Genomic DNA, 25020 nt, shown 5'->3' on the forward strand with positions numbered 1-25020 from the left:
TGTTGTGGACACTCGTGGCTGGCAGAAGGAGCCCTGCCAAACAGCCAGAGAAACCCCTATTAAACACCATGTTTACACTTGGCTGTGATTTACAAATGTGCCCTTGCCTTCGTCGCCGTACAGTACCCTCCCCCCCTCCCTCCCCGTCCCTACATTTCCATCAGGCGAGCAGCGGACAGCTAGAGAGTAGTATCAGGGGGGTCCTCTCCGCGTGAGCACGGGGAGATGGGGAGGGGAGAGAGAGAGAGAGAGAAAAAGAGAGAAAAAGAGAGAGAGGAAGAGGTGTGCTAGCAGTGACTTCTCTGGAGGGCAGTTTGGTATTCATATTGAGCTATACCTCAGCACAAGGGCTAGATTTCACACACACACACACACACACACACACACACTCTCTCAGTACCAGTGTGCCTCCGTGTGCCTCCGACTCACAGCTCTTCCCCCACATGCAGCCTCATCTGTGGCGCGGTGAAGCTCCCTCGCCATCACTGCGTTGGGATTCAGATCAACTCTGAGAGACTCTCACAGTGTGCACAGGAGGGTGGGTGAGACAGACTGTGCACAGGAGGGTGGGTGAGACAGACTGTGCACAGGAGGGTGGGTGAGACAGACTGTGCACAGGAGGGTGGGTGAGACAGACTGTTCACAGGAGGGTGGGTGAGACAGACTGTGCACAGGAGGGTGGGTGAGACAGACTGTGCACAGGAGGGTGGGTGAGACAGACTGTGCACAGGAGGGTGGGTGAGACAGACTGTGCACAGGAGGGTGGGTGAGACAGACTGTGCACAGGAGGGTGGGTGAGACAGACTGTGCACAGGAGGGTGGGTGAGACAGACTGTGCACAGGAGGGTGGGTGAGACAGACTGTGCACAGGAGGGTGGGTGAGACAGACTGTGCACAGGAGGGTGGGTGAGACAGACTGTGCACAGGAGGGTGGGTGAGACAGACTGTGCACAGGAGGGTGGGTGAGACAGACTGTGCACAGGAGGGTGGGTGAGACAGACTGTGCACAGTAGGGTGGGTGAGACAGACTGTGCACAGTAGGGTGGGTGAGACAGACTGTGCACAGGAGGGTGGGTGAGACAGACTGTGCACAGTAGGGTGGGTGAGACAGACTGTGCACAGTAGGGTGGGTGAGACAGACTCTCCGGGACTGTGCACAGGAGGGTGGGTGAGACAGAGCTCACGTCCGTCACCACAGACAGACCGAGCCTCCTGGTGTCTCTGCTGGGTGAGGCTGGAGGGGGACTGAGTCTGGATCTGTCAGGATCTCAGGGACGCAGAGGCAGGCCTGGGCAGACTGGTTTGAACACAGCTACCAGGGGAGCTTGTCCCTGGAGTCATTACAGATCATTATTACTGGCTCCTCAAGGGTTATTAGAATGGAAAATATGGTATTAGACATTGTAGATATTCATTAAAAGATGCAAAGACAATAGATCTCGCTGTTTTCAAATTTAGGGCATCACAAGCTCAAGTTGTCTATTATCATCTCATCTTAATCTTCTTCTTTTTTTTTTTATATCTCGTTTATCTTTTTCTCTCTCTCTGATTTGCTATCCCTCTAACCCTCCTGTCTCCCCTCTCTCTCATTCGGGCTGGGGAGTTGTGGTCTGAAATTTGTCTTGCCGAGTCCATAAAGAGGAGTCTTAAAGAGCTGTTTTAGAGCTGTGTTAACGCACTAACAAAACTCGAAATGAGGCCCCCCTCTGTGTGTGTGTGTGTGTGTGAGGAGGACAAGGGGGGGGGGGGTTCCCATGGGGATCTAGCGGGCAGCTCTATTGGTCCCCCCCCCCCTCCCCCCTGCCCCCATATGTATCCCCTTGGTCACGCTCACTTACGAATGGGAGGGGAACCCCTCTATTCTCACAAGGTGTGAGCCACTGACATGTCATTTAAATGAGGGCATCTTTGTTCGGGACGGACTTGAAGTGTGAGCTAGCGCTGGGCGTGACCAGGCCAAACTCTTCCATATGACTTTGTCACTTTGACTATGACAATAACAATTTCACTATCGCCATCGCTATCACTGTCTCTCCTCTCCTCTCTTTCCCTTTCCACTCCGCCTCTCTCCTCCCTTCATCTCTCGTCTCCTCTCCACAGTCTTATAGTTACCAGGGTAATACCATAGCAGTATACCTCTGTTGTACACAGCAACCAGAGGTCTGTATGTCAGAGTGCATTACAAACAATCTGTCAGAGAATGCGAACCTAAGTTTGCGTTTCTTACATGTTACCTGAAAGCGCTTGAGTTGAAGGACTCTTCTCTGTTTTTCTTCTCCAGTTGCTTTCTGGGGTTTGTTGGTTTGTTACCTCAGGGTCACCCCACCGTGCGTCACACGATCCAGACATGTGGTGCGGCGCGAGCGGGTGCGGACACGTGTGTTTGCTCGCGTGTCAACAGCGTCTAGGTCGTGTGTTCCAGACGTGACAACTGTCATTAAACTATCTGAGAGCGTCACCGTCAACCCCGCCCGTCGTCCAGGCCGGCGAGTAGCAGCCTCTCACCCCCGCCTCCCCCCCGCGCCTCCCCCTGTCTCACCCCACCTCCCCTCCCTCCCCCCCAACCTTGAGCCTGTCTTCTCGCATGTCCAGCATCTGTCACCCCCTCTCCCTGCCAGCTTTGCCTGTCTTTCACTGTGTCTAAACCCCTCACCACCACCCCCATGCATCCCCCCCCGGGGCATTGTGTCCCCCCCCCCACACCCCTCTTTCCTCACCCCAGGCCCCTGTTTGCCTTCCAACCAGGCCTCATGTTCAGGGTGATGGTGAATTAGTATGCAGAGGAGCAGACAGACAGCCCTGCTGTTCTAATGGACCAGAGGAGAGCAGACCACCACCCGTCTATCCCCCAGTTCCCCCCCCCCCCCCACCCCCCCTCCAGCACCCCTCCCCCTGTCCCAAATCTTAATGGGATGTCGGATGGACAGCCTGAATCTAGCAGAGCCATCAACCCCTCCCCTCTTGGTCCCTCTCTCCCAGCCCCGCTCTCCCCGTCCACACGCGCCCACAGCCTCCGCCTCAGCCTCCCCGGATGGGGGAGGGGGTCTCAGACACCCCCCACCCTCCTGGCACAGACACCCTGCTGGGGCCAGCAGGGCCTGTCTCTTCCCTCTCCACCCTCAACCCCTCTCCACCTTTTCCTCCCGTTCCCCCTAACATCTCCTCTCCTCTCGCCCAGCCAGGTCCTTGTCTCCCTCAGTGTGGTGAAGTAGCAACCCTCTCCACTCCACAGATGTTGTGCTAATGCCGCTGGATTAACAGGGATTAACACTAAACACTGGTTAGGACGGGAGAGGACCAGGGGGACAGCTTCAACCCCTGTCAGAGCACCAACCTCCTCTGTTCAACCCCTCACCCAGATCCCTCACGTCTTTGATTCAGTCTCTGAACGAGATCCTGCTTCTTCACGTCAGAAAGGAATCTGGGCTGCGCAACGTTCATCTTCTCCCTGGCTGACGCCTCGCTCGACGCCTCGCCAGACTAGAAACAACGTCTCCGTGGGCTAGTTCAGTGCCTTAGATATTATGAACAATTATAGGGGTGAACATGTGCTTGTTATTCACAATGAGCTGTCATCGAACATGACATTACAGCGACGGGTTTCGGTGGTTCAAGATGATGCCCCAGTAGGGGGGGGGGGGGGGGGGGTTTACTGCCAGACCCCCAAACCAGTCTGGGTTCTCAACGGTTCTCAACATGAGTGTCTGGAATCGGCATCCTTCTCTCTCCCCTGTGTCATGCATCGTAAGCGCACGTGACTTCTTTATATGACCAAGCAGAAGCTGTGTCTAGGTCTGTGTGTGTGTGTGTGTGTGTGTGTGTGTGGTTAGGGTCAATCTATTTCTGTCTGGATCCTAATCCCAGAGGTGATATTAGTCTGGTAGGGTGAGATGGGGAGGGGGAGGAGAGGTCTGTGTGTGTGCTGCAGGCGCTGGGGTCAGGCACTGTGCCCAGACAGGCTCCACCCTGACCTCTGACCCCTGGCTGTCTACTACCTCGGGGGTCACACTCATCGTTGATACAGACAGCTGATACACACACACACACACACGCACCTTCCCAACCGGCAGAGAGCAAGCACAGCTTAGCTCGTCTGGGGAGGGGAGGGGCCAAGCCCCGGAGCATCACGCATGTGTCATCATGTGACACCACACGCGTGCTGTAAGATCTGGCTGGAGATAGTGCCTACTCGTGTAGACCCCCATTAACATGTAGCCATCTTCCACTGGAGACAAACATAAGCATGGTACTGCGCTGCTACAAACATGCTAGACCAGGTGTCTTTTTTAGAGAGTGGAACTCTCGGATTTATAATGGTGGTCAAATAAAAGATGTCAAACTTGAATCCTGGCTTTACACATCCACATAGTTGTACTCGAATGATCCTGTAGCCGTCAGCTCTTCCTGTTGACTAAATCTGGAGTGTCTGTCTCTCTCAGGCTCTAAACAACCTCCTCCTGTTTGTTTATGTCTTCTCAGGTGGTGACCAGGATGCAACTGTGGATCTATACAAGGATGCTCCAAGCTTTCTAGAATGTTTACTTACCCCCGCCCCCGCCCCCCCCCCCCCCCCCCCCCCACACACACACACACACACACACATACACCTGCCTTCAACCACGACCGCACCTGTGGTTGGGTGTCTACAGTCACATGGCATCCCAGAGGCTCTCTGAGACGATGGGCGAGAGATGGATGTGCATCACAGGTAAGCAGGGGGAACCACTGGCACAAGGTAAGTGTAGAAGTGAAATAAACTGCATGTAGATGCTGTTTAGCTGTATTTTATTGAATCAGTTACAGTATATTGGATGTAAATTAAACATTTTGAGACTAATTTGCCGGGAGAGATTGGTGGAGTTCCCAAAAGATTGTAGAATTCCCACTGTAATTTACAGTCAATCTTGCGTTTAGCAGAAGTTGAAATGAACATTTTGTATTTGATTGAGTTGAATAAAATTGCATCGAGTGTTAAGTGTGTGAATTTTAAGGTGAACAGGGATAGAATTATGCAGCAACAACGTTTCTTAAATATGTTTTACTTTTCCTTAATAAAGAAATAAATCTGAAACCCGAAATACCGCTTCAGTGGTTTTATTTGACGTAAATTGAATTTGAATGTGTCGATTAAACTAGGTTATTATGATAGGGAGTTGACTGGTACAATGCAATAACCACATGCACAGGATGTCCAGTGTGATGGCCTGCTTGTTTCAGAAGCTCCGGTTTCTTGGAGCCTGGAAGGGAAGCAGTTAAACCAAGTGGCCTAAATCTTTGGTGTCAATTATGTCCTTGCGTGTGTGTGTGTGTGTGTGTGTGTGTGTGTGTGTGTGTGTGTGAGCAGAAAGGGTGCTGAAGCAAGCTGGTGGAGCTGAAGGAAATGCAACACACACACACACACACACACGCACAGGGCATGTTTTGTGGTGATCACACCTCCTATTGTTTTCCCACCAACAGCCGGTTAAGGCGATGCTCCAGTGCCCCCAGTGCGCTCCAGTGCCCTGGCTGAAATGGGCTCCCTGTCCCCCTGACTGGGCCTGACCTGGAATTAGGGCCAAGTAGCCAGGGCCAGGGCCAGGGCCAGGGCCACCGGGAAGGAGAGAGCTGGATCTGGGGCGGGGGCACTGGCTCTGAAAGAAAAGAGGGGAGATTATCCCATTCTGCTGGGCCAGTCACCAGTGTGGCATTGACCAGAGCCCACCCAGTGAGCGTCCGCTGAGCCGTGAGATGGGTTGATATACATGCTTACTGAGCATGGCAGATTCTCTCACCGGGGATAGGGCTCACACCCTGCGATACACCGTCTTAAACCTTAAACACTGCCCTGGAGATTACAGAAGTGACCTCCTTTTCCTGTGTCCACACAGGCACATTGTCTCTGAGAGACACACACACACGTGCACACTGAGACATATGCACTGACACACCACACACACACTCCCTGAGATACACACTCACACACTGAGACACACTGAGACACACACATACTGTGCACACACACTCATTGAGATACACACACTCACACACTGACACACACGCACAGACCCACTCACTAAGACACACACACATACTGTAAAGCTGACCCTATGCTGGGTGCAGACACCCTAGTAAAAGTGCCATTAGGATTGTGTCCAGTGCAGGGCTTCTCATCGCCTGTGTCCTGTGAGGCGGAGAGAGGGGTCATGTGACCCGCGCTGCCATCCTACAGCGAGTCCTCCAGATGCTCGCACGTTGGAGAGACTGTGTGTGATTATGGTGTAACACCTATAGATAGAGGTATGTGTCCTGTCACTTTCAGTCTGGGAGGTATGGTGTACATGTCACCTTGCCTTTGTCCTTTGCAGTTCTTCTCGTTGAGGTTTTGTTGTTGTTTTCAGAGCGGTCGCTTTGATTTGCTTTATGGTGTTTGGATGAACATGTTAAAGGGTCCCCTAAATGTTACAGGTGTGAATTACACCACTTGTCTTTTCAGTTCACCTAACCCCACAGGTCAGATCACCAGCCATCCTAACACTAAACTGCTGTTTCACAGGCATCTGTGGTTATTACCATCCATCAGTAAGTTAAATCTTATATATCTACATCTACCTATATATTTAAATTGGGGGTTTGTTTAACCGTGGCTCTCTGGACATTTACATTTAGTCATTTAGCAGACGCTCTTATCCAGAGCGACTTACAGTAAGTACAGGGACATTCCCCCTCCGAGGCAATTAGGGTGAAGTGCCTTGCCCAAGGACACAACGTCATTTTGCACATCTGGGAATCGAACCGGCAACCTTCTGATTTCTAGCCCGATTCCCTAACCGCTCAGCCACCTGACTCCCCTGGACAAAAGAAGCACACTCATACCCGGGGCTGTTAGTCTGTAAGCCCAGCCTGTTGTGAAAGGAAACGAAGACACAGAGGTCAGCTAATAGTGCTTTAATTGAGGCACCGCAGGTCATTTGTTTGTTTGTGGACAGAGTGTGTCTTTAACTTCCCCGAGCACCACAGACACAAAGAGCCTTTTACAACTCCCGAGAGGGAAACAAAGCTGGGCTGTGTCCTCGAAAAACAAACAGGCGAGTTTATGCACAAGGACTCTTACTGGTGTTATGTTGTCTTTAACAGCATTAGTCTAGAATCAGAGATAATGCAAGCACAGTGTTATTTGATTGAATAAAATTTGATTTTGTTTTGTCCCTGTTTGCTGTTGAATTGTTTCTAATCACATCCTTTCAATAAAATAATTTTCTCTACATTTAAAGGTTTATGTCGGGAAAGTCACAAAAGGGTCACAACTATTTAGCAGTTATAATTGTTTGAGATTTTTCAGACTATATTCTGCTTTACAAAGTGATTTGTTTTACTGCAAATGACATGGAAAACATTATGTGTCATAAAACATTATTATTGTGTAAAAATGATTAGGTAAATCTGAATTCATTAAACAGCACACATTAGTTACAAAGGGAGATTTGAGGTGCTACAGTTGCCTAAAACATTATCTAAGTTAAGTCAACAACAAATTATGTATTCCTGAATAATAAATGCTTTATCTCTCTGACCTTCCATTTTCTTGGTATCCCCATTTCTGATTGGCTGAATCTGTTCACATGAGGCCTGAGGGGCCAATGGAGAGGAAGCAACACTCTAACAGGAAAGGCATAAAAAATCCACCTGATTATATTACTGGAACATTATATCATTAAAACGCTGAAATACAGAACAATTAAATGTACAATACATGCCTGCTGGGTCCAAATAATTATGACAAAAAATCACTGTATTTCGTCATGTAAGATGTTCAGTGTTTTTTATTTAAGTTGTTTTATTTCAGATGATTCTTTTTCACAGACATTTATTACATATTTTTAATCATAACCATATTCTTTTTACCCACAAAAGCTTTTGAATGTAACCTATTGGGATGTGTGTATTCTAGAAATATATTGAAAATGGACATAAATACAAAATAACATTGCATGTGTACAATAAATAATGACCAAGTGATTTGATATTGTCTTGTACTATTGTAAATAAATAACGTCCTATGAATAGTATATGTAAATAATGACACTGCTGAAGATTCTTACAACTGGCCTGATGGGGATTTAAATCATCTCTAGGTTTTAACCATAAAGATTCGATTAATTTCTACACATCACATATCACATTACCCAGATATTACGATTACCTAAACGAAAGTTATACATCTTTTCTTCATTCTTATGTTTTAGTGGGTCAGTGTACCCAAAATAGCCTTAGCCTCAGTTTTAATGTCTCTTCATGATTGTTCTGCGAGGGGTTTTAGCACGCCACTGTGGCACCGAACGTAGTAATACTGTTAACTGAGGAAATATAATTGTGTTAACAAATATTTCTGCAGTTGTTGATATAAAAATATTTCTGAGATATTCCTGTGTGTTTGTGTGTGTGTGTTAAAATTCCTTTCCCTATCCCTATGGATCTCTGTGCTGGCTCTGTGCAGGAGGGGGGGGGGGGGGGTCATCCTAGAGTCCACTGAACTTGGAGCCCCAGACAGCTAATAAGAAGAGCAAGCCAGCCCACAGAGGAGGTGCATGGACCGAGGTGCATATGGGGGTGACATGAGGGAGCCGGGGAACAAGGATTAAGGGCAGGGGATGGGGTCGTAGAGGGTAGGTAGGGGAGTGTGAGGGGGGCTGGTGGTCGTCGTGGAGGGGGGGGGGGGGGGGTCTCCCAAGAACGTCCGAGAACTTGGTGTGCAGTTTGTCATGCTAACCACGTTGGTTCTATTGAATGTGGACACAGGGAGCAGAAGGTTCACAGGACCCTGGCTTTTCTCATGCAAAGTCCTTCAGACCCTCTCTCAGGAAAACCACCCCTCCACCCTCCCCCCCTCCACCCCTTCACCCTCCACCCTCCACCCCTACCCCCCTTCACCCTCTTCTCAGAAAATACATGCATGTTAATGCAAGACCCTGGTTTCAATGAGGGTGGGTTGGAGAGCTCCCAGCCAGCAGTGGAGCCTGCTGTCTATATGGCATGTCCACAGGACAAGGCTGTAGAAAAAGTGTGTGTGTGTGTGTGTGTGTGGTGGGGGGGTGCTCAAAAGCCAGGCAGCATTTCACTGAGCTGACAGGAAGGAAGAGATAGAGGAATAGCTCATGTGCATAGCTTCACATCAACTCTTAATTTACGGTGTTGGATGAATGCAGCCTAACTCTTGCTGTTGTCTCACTCCGGATCCCAATTTAAAGGTTTTCTTAAACTGTATCTGACCTGTAGCCACATCGAGGACTCAACATGTTTCGACACGGCAGAGGCACAAAATGAGCCAAGTTTCTTGAATGAAATGGTGTGAATGTTCACAGGGAATGTCCTTGTGTATGAAATTGAAAGGTGACTCCTCCAAGATTCTCTTGAGCTGAAGCATCTCAATTGTAGGTCTATTTTGTCATTGGAATGTTAGCGTTGAGATAATGTCCCGCATTCTGAAGAAGGTCTCCTCTCCTCTCGGAACACAGCTGCATACACTTTCATCACTTTACACATAATCCAGTGGTTGAAAGCACAACCTGATATTTCAACATAAATGTCAGATGTTTTCATATATGGTAAATGTCACATATAGTATACCATCACAGGATGCAGCCGCAGCATATCCATTAGTAGATACATCCAGGTATGTAAATTAATAGATTCAACCCTCAAATCAAAAACCCTTAGGGCTACTAGTACAACACAGGGCCCTCTTGAATCCCGTAAATGAACATGTGTGTGTGTGTGTGTGTGTGTGTGTGTGTGTGTGTGTGTGTGTGTGTGTGGAAGGGAGGAGGATCATGGCATGAGTGAGGGGGGGGGGGAGGGGGGGGAGGGGAGGGGGTGGGGCGGGAGGGTTGTGCGTGATAGATTTATGTGTGGTGTACAGTTCTAGACCCAGCAAGAGAGTTTCCATTTGTGAGTGTGTGCCCCCTCCTCTGTACTTGGGGGTGGTGTTTTAGCCTACAGGGGTAGGTAAGAAGGGGGAAGGAGTGGGGGAGAGAGACTGTATTTGATTGAGTGAAGCCCGGCAAAGCCTGAACACTCCCTCTAATGGAAGTATTGAGCCCAGCACCTCCGTAATGCAGTGACCTCAGTGCTTTTACGGCACTGGCAGACGATAAGTGGCAATATGCTGTATCTTATAAAATTAACAAGACTGAGGAATAGGAGAGTGGGGAGGTGGCGGAGGTTCTGGAGGAGGTGGGGGAGGGGAGGGGTGGGGTGGGGGGGACGGGGGGGATTCTGTAAAACCCAAGCTATGAGCATTGCAACATGACTGAGATTGAGGCTTTTCCCTTTGACTGAGGCTTTATTGTCATTTGTATACGATTTGATATTCCTTTTCCTGCCCTTTTTGGTTTTCGAATCATATTTTCTTTTACTGGTTTGATTTTACAGGGCTATTTATGTCCCCCGTAATGTCTACTCTGGGCGTTTTCATGTGCCAGAATTTATGAAAGCCTTTGTAGGAGTGGGGTGTGCTTGTGAACCTGATAGTGGCTGGCTATCAAAGTGACTGCATCGGGACTTTTCCCAGCATGCCTCTGCCGTGCCACCAGGGTGGTGTGTGCTGATGGGCACAGCCATGTTCCATGCTCTGTGCTCTGCTCCAATAGCTCTCAGTCGGCCCACAGACAGAGACCAAGAAGAAGGTGTCTCACGTTGCTCGTTTATTCCTGTTTCGGCCCGTGTCTCCCGTGCGTCTGACAGGCGCCTCACCACAGACCACGGAGAATCTGGAGAGCTGGAATTACACGTGTGAATTGATATCAGCTTGACGTTTTCCCGTCTTCGACATATTTAAATCCGATTCATTTAGGAGCTGCCATTATTCTCCCAGTCTAACCTCCTCACCTTTCTCGCGTAGCAATGTGATGTGAAGGGAGTGTGTGTGTGTGTGTGTGCGCCTGCCTGTCTGTCTGTCTGGACAGCCATTGTTTGCTCAGTTCCAGCGGCTTGAAAGTGAATTATTCATGCCAGATTTGAATACATGCAAATGTATCGCTCTATGCTCTTGGCACAGTTCCAGGTTACCTATGGCAACCGCGCCTCCTTCCCCCTGGTCCCACCTCCTATCCCATAGCCCCCCCACCTGCCTGCCCGTTTCACCCCTCCGCCCCCTCCTGCCCACCCCACCAACCATTTTATCAAGCCCTGCGCAGTGATTTTGCTGTTCGGATTGTCGCGAGACTGGGCTGCCTGCCTGCCTGCAGCTACTGTTTAGTGGCTGGGAATTCACAGCCAAGTTCAAGGGGTTGAGGGGGGAGAGGTAGGGAGGAGAGGAGAGGAGAAGAGAGAAATGGAGGAGGGAATGGAAAGAAACGGAGGAGGAAGGAGAGCAGTGGCGGAATGCTAGAGGACGGAGGGCGAGATGTTCTCTCCAGCCAGCTGGTGTGTCCGGATCAGAGAGCTACCTCACATACTATTGTGGCCTAAGGGAAAGAGAGGCCTTCACTGTCCAGCTGGTGTGTCTGGATCAGAGAGCTACCTCACATACTATTGTGGCCTAAGGGAAGGAGAGGCCTTCACTGTCCACTACAGATGAAGATACAAACTCACTTCGCCTCTAGATATCCTGTCGTTTTTGACGGTAGTCCTATGATGTTCCATGACAAGATGCGCGAGAGCCTTTTGCGTTCACAGACTCTGTGATAGTAGAGCCAAGGTTATCACCGCAGAACAACTGCCCCTACACTGATGAGTGCTATTTCTGTCCAGCTTTCATTCTGTGCCGCCTCAAGGCCCTAAGTCGGTGACTCATAATTGGAAAAATAATTGTTCTATGAAAAATGTTTGTGTGGAAAAGCCAAGGTTGGAAGATATCTTACTAGTACGACATGACTCAACTGTCGCAGCACTACACTGCTGAATATTGTACTTGCATCAAATGAAGGACAAAGAAAACATTGTTTTAAGGTTTGAGTCATGTTTAAGGTACACTTGTCACTGCTGTAACAATTCCTTGCACACAGATGTTTCGATCATTTACCATCACACAGGGTTGTGTAACAGTCATCTATGTGTAACTGGGTTGATAACCTGTCATAAACCCCCAGAGATGACTGAGAGGTCAACTTCAGGTTCTCATTAGACCCTTACCTCTTCTTGGGCTCTGACGCACCATCCAGGTGATTCACCGTGCGTCATTGCCATCTAGTGGTACTCAGGACACACAACAGACACTTTTTTCATTTAGGCATGCCAGTAAACGTTGAGTGAATTGATATTTGGAAGAAAAAATATATACTGAAAGATTTGAAGGCCATTTTGAAGGATTACACTTCGATTCTCAGAATGAGGTTATTCAGTTACGCAAAACATAATTTAATTTAATACTGCAGACCTAAAAAAAGAATATGAATGGCTGTTATGAACATCAGTTTGATCAGTCAGAGTATAAAATGATTTAATCTCACTGCTTGCTCAGGAACAGGAGTTTAAGAGTATACACCGACCTAAAACAACTTGGTGAGTCTGCTTATAGCTTAACCCTTGTGTTATCTTCGGGTCATTCTGACCCATCAGTCATTGTCACCCACCGTCGTATTGCGACATCTTTACCGCATACAAAAACAAAGTGAAGCATTTTCTTTTAGCCGTCGGGCTGTCTCGGACCCCCCACATCGCGAAGGTTAAAATAAAATTATTTTTATTTGTTTTTTTATTGGGTAAAATTGTCGCAACACAACGATGGTTCTTTGTGAACCTTCGGGTCATGTGACCCGAAGCCAGCACAAGGGTTAATCTATCTCAGAGCTCCCTCTTGAGGGGAAATGCATACACTGTTACACTGTTAATGGCTTTACATTAAAAGGTCTTTATTGCAAGTTTGCTTGTGATAGAAGCATACATGTAGATAATTTATTACCAATTTGCACTTATCTAAGAAAAATAGCAAACCGGGATGCATTTTCAGCAAAATAACAACACTTGATTGACAGTTATTTTCCATAAAGACTGAAGTCCAGAAGTAAGCACTTTGGCATATCAAGATTCTGAAATGTACAATTGTAGGCATCAGCAAACCAAACAATTACTTACCAACATTACATAATTGGAGTGTAGTCAGTTACTTATCTAAACAGTAAGCATTTCTCAATACTATAACAGAATACTTATGTTTAAAGATTTGCATGCATTTGATAAACTGCGGACGGTATCCATTTGACCCCAATTATATAAATCTGAACAATACATTGTAGTCGTAAACAGACTTGTGATATAGGGCGGTCCCGTTCAGTCCTGCTAACGTCCCTCATTCTCCCTCTTCAACCCCAACCATCTTGGCATAATATAAACCATAGATTCACTTTCCAGACTCCAACAAGAAGCTTTCTTTGGAACCAGGAGAAAACCTTTGAAAAAGTGTCATCTGACCACTATTCCCTACTCAGCAAGGCGCACAAGGTGATTACAAATCGACACAGCTACTCAGGGTCTGCATGGAATCGCCACATGCAACACTGCACAGCTAACCCTGCCATTCTTAAAATAAACATTTAAAACGGTGAGGAAAGCAGCATTATTATGGTTGTATTAAAAAATATATAATTAAAAATAGGCCTAAGCCGATAATGGAACTGAACTATTAGGTTCATCGTTAACGGATAATAAAATTGTTAATCTTTATGGAGTTTATTCAAGTTAAAATGATCCACAACCATGACAAGGGTCCCCATGAACATAAAACACCTCAGTCACAAAACTGCCTGACAATCAAATCAAAACACAAAAATCACCCATCATTTCCACATCAACAACTGTGCGTCTGACTGCGTGTTTGTGTCTGAGAGCAGCTGTGAGCATGATCAACCCTCTCGTGTCTTGTCCTCGTCCAGACACATCACCCTGAGTCCCCTGACTGACATGCAGAGTGCGGCCTCAGTGAGGGGAGTGAACCGAAAACTACATTCCTCCCCTTCATCTCGTTTGTGAGTGGCTTCCTCAGTGGATTTGACGACGGCTTGCGCCTCCGGCTCCCCCTGCTGGCTAGTGGGTGTAATGGTCCACCTGATGCAGCTTGTGGAGGAGGTTGTGCGTGAGGTCAAAGGTGGTGAGGCTGACTGCCACGGCGACGGGCCCTTTGATCCAGTTCATGCTGAGGCCCTTGTAGAGCCCCCGCACCACGCCTTCCTGCTGTACGATGGCCCGCATGGTGCCCAGGACCGTGGTGTGTGGGTGGCCCGTCACCCCAGCCGTCTGCATCCTTCGGCGGACCACGTCCAACGGGTAGGAGGCCGACTGGCCGATGAGGCCTGCGCAAGCCCCAAAGGCCAGGCGCTCGGACGGGTGAGGCTGGGACCGCAGTGTTCTCTCTGGGGAGGGGGGGAGACAGATTAGTAGTCAGTTAACAGACTGGGATGAACAGTGAATGTCAAATAACATATGAGTTTTTGCTGTATGTATCAAAGGTTTTCCTTGACACCTGAACACCTAAGAGGACCACAGTCTTCTCACCTGCGTGAAGCTTCTTCAGACTCTCGTACACGAAGAAGGTGAGGCCTGCGTATGGGACCACGCCCAGGATGGTGGGGGTGAAGCCTCTGTACAGGGTCTTAAAGCCCTCCTCCTGGGAGATTCGGACGAACACGTGCATAACGTTGCTGTACCTGTACGAGACAGACAGGAAGCAGTGGAACCATCAGAACATACCCTCGCAGTACGGTCATCGGCATTGGAGGCTTTCAGGTCTATTTACATTTAGTCATTTAGCAGACACTCTTATCCAGAGCAACTTACAGTACATTTACATTTAGTCATTTAGCAGACAAATATTTATATATTTGTTCTCTTGTGTTGTGCATACAAGTTAGTTACCATCAAAGCCATTCTCAAGAATTGTTTTTTCGGGGAAGTGTAGGTGCATATATCTTAAATTTTACATTGACGTACATGGGGATTATGGCATGTTTCAAATGAGTGCCGAGGTGAATGCCTACATTTCTCTCGGGGTGACTGCCATGCGGGCACGGACCATGTCTAGCGGGTAGGTGAGCATGGCAGCGGTGGTGCCAGCCAGGGACCCTGCCAGGAACCGCGGGAGGGGTGGCAGCGCTCTGAACAAAACAAACAAACAGTGAGATTGTGTTACACAACACGGACTAATGCCAGGCAGCTCTGGAACCACAGAGTCAAGGTCAGGGCAATTTTACTGCAATCATTATTGACCCCTACACATCTTTGTAATATCAAACATGAATACATAATATTCTGTATAAATAACACATTTTGCATGATAAAAGACAGACAAGCAAGTACTTACTTGCCCTGGTAACCATAGTATCCGCCCAGTAGTCGTTTGTACTGGTCGTGAGAGCAGAACTGGAGGGCAGCGTAGGGGATGACCCGCACCATGGTGGCTGAGTTGCCCCTCCACAGACTGAAGAACCCATCCTTCATGTAGGTGCAGTAGACTAACCTATAAGCCTCCTAAGAAAACACACAGCGAGAAGACAACAACAGTTTATCCATGTTCAAAATCCCCACAACACACAACGTTTACTTTCAGACGTTGACTTCTGTGTATTACGTTGACATTGTAAGTTAGCATAATGCTACTTACAAGAACCCAGGAACACATAACACTAATACCACTCAATCCTGCCATGATAAAGTCTGCAAATAGCATCGAGCTGCAGATTCTATGTGAATTATATAATGAAGGAATTCGCTCACCTTGGCAGAGAATCGCTTGGAAGACACTGAGGTAAAAGAAATGCGATAAAAGACGTTAGATCGCTGACAAAAGTATGGAAAATAAAAGCAGAATGGGAACAAGCAGAATCGGAACAAGGGTAATGCTATTGTGAAACGCTGCCTTTAGATCTGCTCCCTCCATTGTCCACTGTTTCCATGCTGGGAAACATGAGAGCGTGCTGCGGAAAGTGAGCTCACCTTGGAAGATGATTTTGGTTCGGTCCAGTGGAGCGATGACCGTCTTGGCCACCGCACCTGCGAAGGCCCCGCAGAGCAAAGAGTCCAGAACGGTCCATCTCTGACTGAAATCCTGCACACAAAAGAAACACAACCGGTTAACCACGACAGTTTGGGCAACAGAAGCCCATGTCAGCAGTCCCTTTTAGTCCAATTACTTAATATGGGTTATAACTGATACAGTTTGGCACCCAGGGGTAAACAAGCTAAAGCAGTACTAGGTATAACTTTGGTCGGCTGCCAGTACAGCGCAACCTGACTCTTCTTTCAACACCAACTGTAGTTTTTATTAGCCTTCTTGTTCTCTTGAGAGAGGGCCTTCAATCATACACAAACGTGCCAAAGGCGCTATCTACAGTACAGTGGTATCATTCAGCCAGCTCCCCAGTCGGGCCTCACACGTACACACGTGCTAAGGGCCCTCTTCAGAGTTTATCTTAGTACATCGAGATAAGCCCGAGAGCGGTTTGGCCCACATTCTGAATTGTGTGTTGAGAAACCTATGGGAATCAGAAATTCTCTAGCTGATAAGATGAGTTAGGGACGCTTGGCTGATGACTGGTTCTGTTGCAATATAAGAATCACAGGGCAGAGTTACTGTAATGAGTAGGTCCAAGTGTTTTGACTTTGCAGCAATAAGGACAAACATGATATAAATACAACCCACTTAAGTCCTACTTTCAGGGAATATTTAATAAGGAAAAAGAGAATCGACCAAAATGGCATGTGCCAGATATGCAACAAGCACATTTTAAGAACTAAGTACTGCCTCATGTCACACTAAATTAGGATGATCTGCAGCAAGGTGATTGTGGCATAAACTGGGACTCACTTTAGCCTGGGTGGAGGGTGGCAGAGACAGCACAGAGGCCTGGTCCACAGGCAGTGCTGGTTGGTGGTCTGGGACTCCGTGAGCCATACTGGGTCGTGCCCTTGACGTGAACCAGTTAGTTAGACAAACAAGTACGCAGGCAGGTGGGCGGTTCGGGAAGATTCCACGGCTGAAGACAGACATAAGAATAATAAATAAACTCAACCCATTACTAAAAACGAAATCCCTCCTCTCTTGACATATTCATCAAACACGCCTTTAGCGTTTGACTGATATGCCTGGATGTTTACTGGCTTAAAATGAATGAATTTCTAATGGGCGAACGACTAAATATATCATGTTACATTGCTACTGTGATGTGGTAAACAACAGTCTTAAGCTACATGAATTGGTTTAAACATGTATCTACCAATCTAAATATATATGGTTAATATAATGGTTAAGAGTATAATGGTTAAGAGTGAAAAACACCCTACCGTTGCAAGTCATTGTTGGGCAGTATATCAACTTTGCTACGCACTAAGTTCCTATGCACAAACCACTGAAAAATGCAATGTATGGAATTCGATAAACCCTTACCTTTGAGTTTCCGTGTACGAAAAAATGCAAAATTGGATCAATATTCAAAATCCCAATTCAATGATCAACGCGTCGTTGTCTGCTAAACAGATCATTGGGGATGTTTTGCTGTTTGTTTGCTTGGTCTGGATCACAACACCGCTGGCTGCACGTAGCCCAATCTACACTCCTCGACGTATTTTCCTTTTCGACGTGACTGAAAAAGACAGATGTCAAAACCTCAACACGGAAGATAAACTATTTTTAGGTGTTGTCTGCGCGAAAATTCTTCCTGGAGTTGACCGACGAGATGATTATAGCTCTCAGTGGCTTATTAAATTGAGGGCACGCACACTAGTGTTTTGGACTACAATACCCGAGAACATTATCAACAACACACCTCTCTCTCTGGCCCAGTGTACCACGAGGTGGCAGCACAGTGCAAAAAATATGTTGTTATCAGGAAAATGGCGTCCAATGTTGAGGCCCCGGAATCATGGTACCTCGCCCTCTTGGGTTTTGCAGAACATTTTCGAACCTCAAGTCCACCCAAAATTCGTCTGTGCGTACACTGTCTACAAGCCGTTTTCCAGTTTAAGCCGCCTCAAAGGGTTGAGGCGAGGACGCATCTTCAGTTGGGCTCGGTGCTCTACCACCATACCAAGAACAGCGAGCTAGCGCGTAGCCACTTGGAGAAAGCGGTGAGAGAGTTTTGGGGAAGAGCAAGGAAACAGGCCGGGACGGTCGAGGTCCTGCTCCGGGAAATCATTGTGGGAACAAGTCTCCTCCAGTGACTAAAACTGTGCCAACTTAAGAGAAAATTTGAGGACCCCGTTATGTATTTGCAAGTTATTTGGAGAAACATGATATCCAATTCAGCTACCACTTACTACCTGATTTTACTGTCACTGCTTTATAACTTTAATGTTAACTGTTACTCAAATTGAACAACTAGCTGTTATTTTGTGCAAAGCTAGCATATTCCCACGCTATCTATTCACTGCGTTAACTGAGTTGCTGTCATAAACTGGTGTCAATGGCTAACTATTTATTTTTCCCCTCAGTGGTTTATATCGCAGCAAGTATCCTTTCCTAATCGTGTCTCTGTCCAACACCGGCTTTCAAACGTTAAGAATATACATAATTCAAGATCAGAACCAAATGTTTTGATCATCCTCATTAATGTCTTTACCATGAAGTTTTCTTAATTCAATGTATCCAGATTGCTCAGTTTGAAGATGTCCAGTTTGAGGCTGCTAGTCTCTTATCAGAACTCTACTGCCAGCAGGTAATTAGGTTTCCACATCTCAGTGCAGTTTTCCTACCTCTAGTTAAACCAAAAAACATGATTCTCATGTTTTCAATTAATACTGTAGCCTTTAAAATTTAGTAGATGCTTTTATTCATAGCGATGAACAGAATGAGATTTGAACCTGTGATCTCTTCATCAGCAGCAAATGCTCCAACTTCTCAGTTATCCCCTCTTAATCAAACAAACCAAATTAGACTTTGAATCCTGTTCTTCAAAAATAAAGTCTCATATTGAATGAGCTTTGATTTGATGGAATTTTTTTCTGTCAGAACCTGGTGGATTCTGCGAAACCTTTGCTGCGGAAGGCCATCCAGATTTCACAGCAAACCCCCTATTGGCACTGTAGGTTGCTGTTTCAGCTAGCGGTATGTAGCACCAACACAACACCTGCAACTGGACTGACCCTACACTGAATGAGTCTGTAGAATGCACTAACGTCATCCATTAGTGTTTTCAGAAAATCTTGGTGTTAAACAACTGTCATGGCTTTCAGATTGTTTGATAGGCTGCTTAAGGTATTAAATGAGTTTATCTAATTGTCTTAGTTTATTTTTTATTTATAAAGCAACTCCACACGCTGGAGAAAGACCTGGTGTCTGCCTGTGACCTGCTGGGCGTCGGAGCAGAGTATGCCAGAGTGGTGGGTTCAGAGTATACCAGGTGATTCACTTTCTCCACTCACATGAAATCCCTGCAGTTGGCATTTAATGTCTCTGTGGCAGTCGGCTAAATCTCTTGTGTTTTCACCAGGGCCCTCTTCCTCCTGAGTAAAGGAATGGTAAGTCTACAGTCCGTGTTTGCGTTGTAGAACTACATCTGATATGTCTACCGGCCTATCGTGTGCAGCGTGTCATAGAAGAACATCACAGATTTACAATATGTCTGCCGCCTTGACCTCTGGGAGTTGTAGTCTCCCCATGTCTATTTGGACACACTATTCGTTTTTTTTTCTTGTGCCCCAGCTGCTGCTGATGGAGAGGAAGCTGGGCGAGGTGCACCCGCTGCTGACGCTGTGCGGGACCATCGTGGAGACGTGGCAGGGGAACCCCATCCAGAAGGAGTCCCTCAGGGTGTTCTTCCTGGTGCTGCAGGTCACACACTACCTGGACGCAGGGCAGGTGAGCAGGCAGCGCTGTGGGACATCTGGGACAAGACTGAAACACTCGTAGCATCTTAAATCTGCCGCATCTTGCCCTCGTTCCTGAGCTCACGCCTCGACACTGCGCCAATTTGAAGGGGGAGGCTGTTTTGGGTTATGTAGCTGGTGGATGTTGACTAATGACGTCTCCTTTGTCGACGCCCCGCAGGTGAAGAGCGTGAAGCCGTGTCTGAAGCAGCTGCAGCAGTGCATCCAGACCATCTCCACACTCCACGACGACGAGGTCCTGCCCAGCAACCCCGCAGACCTCTTCCATTGGCTGCCCAAAGAGCACATGTGTGTGCTTGTTTACCTGGTGAGACACCTGCAAGGCTCCTCCCTTTGTCACCTGCGGGGTGCACGTCCCTCAAAAGGAACGTCAGAGACTGTCGCATGGAATCTTTTAAGCGTTTGCTGGGAACGGGCAGTACAATGACAGTGCTCTGGTTTTGCGTGATGGCATTGGTTTTGTGTTGCAGGTGACGGTCATGCACTCCATGCAAGCTGGGTATCTGGAGAAGGCTCAGAAGTACACAGACAAAGCACTTATGCAGCTTGAAAAGCTAAAAAGTACTATCTTCTTGCCCCCTTTTTTTTCCGTCAGCATCTACTTATATAGAATCATTTTTGAATATAATCGTGATGTCTGGTTTTCTCCTTTCATATTGCAGTGCTGGACTCCAGCCCCATCCTCTCCACGTTCCAAGTCATACTGTTGGAACACATCATCATGTGTCGGCTCGTCACCGGCCACAAAGCAACAGCCGTACAGGAGGTAAAACCATAGATATATATATAAAGACTAGATGTCTTAAGGCGGAGTCTAGAACGTCCGCACGTGGCGGCCATCTTGCGACAGTCAACTCGCTCACCCATAACATTGTTTTGATGCTACATGTACTTTTTAAATGACCATAACTTGCTCAATTTTCAACCGATTTTGAAACGGTTTGGTTTGTTATCAACGTCAGAGATGTCGGTATGCCACTGCATACTTATGAATAATTATGTTATAAAAAAATATATATAGAATATAAGTATGCAGTGGCATAACGACATCTCTGACGTTGATAACTATGCAGGCTGTAAAAGTCCCAACTTCAGAGTGAAACTTCCCTCACCTCCCCTGAAACGTAGCCCAGAAGGAGAGTCATTGTTGTGTGTAATTTAGAAAGGCCTTGTAAAGGCACTGGCTGCAGTTGCGGGGTCGTCATGCCCCTAAAACGGCGGTGTCCATGGAGCTGTTCAGATATGAATAACAACCCATCTGAGTTCATTACTTCTTCTCCCTGTGCCCTGCGGCAGATCTCCCAAGTGTGCCAGCTGTGTCAGCAGTCCCCCAGGTTATTCAGCAACCACGCCGCCCAGCTCCACACTCTATTAGTGAGTATATTCAACCTTGCTCCACCCAGAAGACCTACCCTAGATTCCTCCTCCAGGGAGGTAGTCTTCCTCCCCTCATTTCTAGTTCCCCACAGATGACTGTGCTGTGTTCTTCACTCTGATTTCCCAGGGTCTGTATTGTATCTCAGTAAACTGCATGGACAACGCAGAGGCCCAGTTTACCACAGCTCTGAGGGTGAGTGGCTTGATGTACTGTCATAGTGGTCAGTAAAAAAATAAAATAAAATTCCAGTTCACATAAAAAGTTTCTTAAAGTGGGAATAAATGTAATAATTTTTCAACGTTAAACTCTGAAACGGGATTTCCCTGATTCTCACTTCTTTCCCTGTGTGTCGTCCCCTGCAAGCTCACCAGCCACCAGGAGCTCTGGACCTTCATTGTGACCAACCTGGCCACCGTCTACATCAGGGAAGGAAACAGACACCAGGAGGTGAGATCAGACACAGTGGCCTCTTTAAACACGGCCATTTTGTCTCCAATTGAAACACCTGACACTTGTTTATGTTCCTGCTGTTCTTTGCCCAGCTGTACAGCCTGCTGGGAAGAGTAAACCCAGACCACAATTTCCCTGTGAGGTACAGTATGATCAGTGAAAGACTTAACACTTGTTTCAACTGACTTATTATCATATTGAGAACATCGACAGCGTACTCGCGTTCACTCGAGAGAGCTCTCTCCTAGACACAGCGATGGTATATGAACGCGTTCGCTCCTGTCTGTGCTAGTCCAGTGTCCGTCGAGTGTTGACTAGAAACTGACTGACGTGTCCCTGCCCTGGTTTGTCCTCCAGCTCCCACTGTCTCCGTGCCGCAGCTTTCTACATCAGAGGACTACTCTCCTTCTTCCAAGGACGCTACAACGAGGCCAAGTACGTTGCTCTCTGCTGACAAGGAAAACATCCCCCACGTTCGATACATAGGGGTTCTTTCGGGATCCAGATTCTTCCGTCATTCGTGGGTTTTGTGGTTGCAGGCGGTTCCTGAGGGAAACTCTGAAGATGTCCAACGCTGAGGATCTGAACAGACTGACGGCCTGCTCCCTAGTGCTGCTAGGACACATCTTCTTTGTGTTGGGAAACCACAGGGTAAGGTTTCCACACACACACACACACACACACACACACACCCATGCAGTGACTATTGGAAAGCCACGGTTCTATCATCTCTGCCCATTCCATTCCTGAAGTTGCCTCTGCATTATTGATTAGCCATTGTGTGCTCTTGCTAAGATCGTTCTCTCCTGATTCCAGGAAAGCAACAACATGGTGGTTCCAGCGATGCAGCTGGCCAGTAAGATCCCAGACATGTCTGTCCAGCTGTGGTCCTCTGCCTTGCTGAAAGGTACCTGTCCTCTTTGAAAAGCAGGAACACCACAATTCTTAGCCCAGACCCAGGTTTGTCTAGGACAGTGGTTCTCAACCCTGGTCCTCAAGTACCTCCTGTCCTGCATGTTTTAGATGTTTCCCTGCTCCAACACACCTGATTCAAATGAATGGGTCGTTATCTAGTTATGCAGAAGCCTGCTAACGACCATTCATTTGAATCAGGTGTGTTGAAACAGAGAAATATCTAAATCGTGCAGGACAGGGGGTACTTGAGGACCAGGGTTGAGAACCACTGGTCTAGGACCTGGACCTAGGATTCGTCTTAGCCAAGGTAGCATGCCAGGGTACAAACAATAGATAATTATTAATTGATGTTAAAGTAATCTTTGTTAAGCAGATCAGTTGGTCCGTAAGGAGGAACAAGATTATTGGTGTGGCTGTAGTAAAAAAGTTTCTAAAGTAAAAAAAAAATAAAGTTTCTAATGTTTTGGAGAAACTTTAGAAAGGTTGAAAAAAAAACGTTTACAAAAATAAAACGTTTAAAAACTATTTTTGAAAGGTTTGAAAAAAAGTTTTGAAAAGTTAACTTTCTTTTGAAAAATATTTTGTTATGCCTGGAGCAGCGCATATCACATAGCAGTGCTTGTAATGTGAATCAATTGTCCATAGTTTATGGCATTTTAATCTAGAGATAAATGTGATGATATGCTTCACCTGCCTTGTTGGTGTTGAACCACTGGTGTATGCATTTTATATTCTTATGGGTCTGTGTTCAACTGTCCCAGACATTTTTTCCATCAGCGATGGGACGCCGTTCATTTCGAGCCCTGAGTCGGGGCCTTTAGTTGTCTGGATGCAGTTGGCTACCAGGCGGTTTGATCTATAAAGTTGAACAATGGATTTTGGTGTTTCAAAACCCATCGACACTGTATGACTATGTTTAGCCTGTGTTCTGCTCCTCTCTCTCACCAACCGTCTCTGGAGGAGGAGATCCCTCTCTGAATTGCTCCTCCCAAGGTTTCTTCCATTTTTTTCTCCTGTTGAGAGTTTTTTGGGAGTTTTTCCTTGTCTTCCTTGAGGGTTTAGGTTGGTTGAGGGGCAGTTCTATGGGCGTATGTGAAGCCCTCTGTGACGTGCTTGCGTGTAAAAAGGGCTATACAAATAAATTTGATTTGATTTTGATTTGATCGACTGTGTTTGGTTTTCAGACTTGAACAAAGCCCTGGGGAACACCATAGACGCTCATGAAGCCGCCCAGATGCACCAGAACTTCTCCCAGCGGCTCCTGCAGGATCACATCGCCGCCTGCAGCCTCCCCGAACACAACCTCATCAGCGTAAGAACCGGTCTAAAAACAGTCCCACCCCGGGCCTCAGTTGGCTAACTGAAGGATATCTGCCTCTGTTTCTGTCTCTCGTGTCATATGTGATCGTGGCGACTTATCTGTTGTGTCTCCTGGTCCTCCTCTCTGGGATAGTGGACGGAGGGTCCGCCTCCGGGGCAGTTCCATGCCCAGAATGGCCCCACGACCAGTCTGGCCAGCCTGCTGTGAGACGATCAGCGTCCGTCTCACCGCTCGGCCCCCTGGGATTGGAGAGAGCCATCGTCATGCATCAGATGTTTCCTGAGGGAAGCCTGCTCACATACATATTTATTATTATTTTTTAATTTAACCGTTGAAAACATTTTGTTTTTGTTTTTATGAAAGCTTTTTTTTTTTTTTTTTTACTTGTGCATTGAAGCTCAAGAAATGGATTTAGAGCTTTTTTATATGGACACTAACCGATTTAAGATTTCACCATTACTAGATTTTTTTGTTGTGTTGCACCAATAAATACTTCTGACCTCTGATTCCTAAAGGTTGAATTGGTAGATGAACAACTATAGATTTACCCCCTGAAAGGAAACTTGTGCAACAATTTGATGTCCCATGCAGTGCCATTACCTAATTGACCAGCAGATGTCACAGTTGGCAGCCAACTGTTAAAGTAATAATTTTGCATTAAATTGTTTTAACCCCAGAGACATGATACCATTTCGCATACTGAGATGCAAAGTTCCTGCAAATACCTTTTTAAAGCATAGAAGAAAAAGTTGATTCCAATTTTTTTTCTAATAAAAACATTTTATACCTAAAGTTCCTTTAAGAGTTTTCTTTAAAACATATTTATATATAAATGACTCTTGCTAAAACTTTACTGTACAGTGATCTTTTATACACTATGTTTTCCAGTGGATCATATATTTTTAAGCAACTCAAAGCTTGATATTCAAGTTGCTCTGTTGGTGGAACTAAAGCTTGAGCCCCTGCCATTCAATCCAATCCCTTTGTTTTCCATTGCATAATACTTGTTCTTAAAAGTTTTCCTTATTAATAAAAGTCAGAATAAGTTATTGTAATGTATTGTTTAATATAAACGGTAAAGTCAATGGTACCATCATATTTGATAATTACATTTATTCATTAAGCAGATGCTCTTATCCAGAGCGACTTACAGTAAGTACAG

At 46.7% G+C, this 25020-nt stretch overlaps 2 protein-coding genes across 2 annotated transcripts; one reads left to right on the forward strand and one right to left on the reverse strand.

The window, feature by feature from the left end:
* Positions 1-12696: 12696 nt before the first annotated feature.
* Positions 12697-17674, reverse strand: LOC136936002 (mitochondrial coenzyme A transporter SLC25A42-like). Its single transcript, XM_067229722.1, has 8 exons — positions 17357-17674; positions 16778-16946; positions 15907-16018; positions 15688-15713; positions 15275-15441; positions 14952-15068; positions 14470-14621; positions 12697-14327 (listed from the first exon to the last, which is right to left on the reverse strand). Exons 2-8 carry the CDS (start codon positions 16862-16864, stop codon positions 14002-14004), a joined length of 987 nt encoding a protein of 328 aa, XP_067085823.1. The 5' UTR covers positions 16865-16946; positions 17357-17674; the 3' UTR covers positions 12697-14001.
* A 128-nt stretch (positions 17675-17802) lies between these two features.
* LOC136936345 (MAU2 chromatid cohesion factor homolog) lies at positions 17803-24362 on the forward strand. The gene is made up of 19 exons (XM_067230145.1): positions 17803-18036; positions 18400-18417; positions 18558-18623; positions 18917-19012; positions 19213-19307; positions 19398-19425; positions 19610-19765; positions 19955-20101; positions 20265-20355; positions 20457-20560; positions 21091-21168; positions 21299-21364; positions 21536-21619; positions 21715-21764; positions 21980-22057; positions 22162-22273; positions 22439-22529; positions 23722-23849; positions 23991-24362. The coding sequence occupies exons 1-19, from the start codon at positions 17803-17805 to the stop codon at positions 24063-24065; spliced, it is 1797 nt and encodes a 598-aa protein (XP_067086246.1). The 3' UTR covers positions 24066-24362.
* Positions 24363-25020: the final 658 nt, after the last annotated feature.

The sequence above is a fragment of the Osmerus mordax genome, chromosome 26 (assembly GCF_038355195.1).
Source record: "Osmerus mordax isolate fOsmMor3 chromosome 26, fOsmMor3.pri, whole genome shotgun sequence".
NCBI lineage: Eukaryota > Metazoa > Chordata > Actinopteri > Osmeriformes > Osmeridae > Osmerus > Osmerus mordax.

Bases quoted from the DNA above. Each gene is read 5' to 3' on its own strand.
- LOC136936002 (XM_067229722.1), bottom strand. From the start codon at position 16,864: ATGGCTCACGGAGTCCCAGACCACCAACCAGCACTGCCTGTGGACCAG. The intron at 15,442-15,687 runs GTGAGCGAATTC...GTGTTTTCTTAG, and splicing joins CCAAGCGATTCTCTGCCAAG to GAGGCTTATAGGTTAGTCTA. The intron at 14,622-14,951 runs GTAGGCATTCAC...TGTCTCGTACAG, and splicing joins GCAGTCACCCCGAGAGAAAT to GTACAGCAACGTTATGCACG.
- LOC136936345 (XM_067230145.1), top strand. From the start codon at position 17,803: ATGGCGTCCAATGTTGAGGCCCCGGAATCATGGTACCTCGCCCTCTTG. The intron at 21,169-21,298 runs GTGAGTATATTC...CTGATTTCCCAG, and splicing joins CCCAGCTCCACACTCTATTA to GGTCTGTATTGTATCTCAGT. The intron at 21,765-21,979 runs GTACAGTATGAT...TTTGTCCTCCAG, and splicing joins GACCACAATTTCCCTGTGAG to CTCCCACTGTCTCCGTGCCG.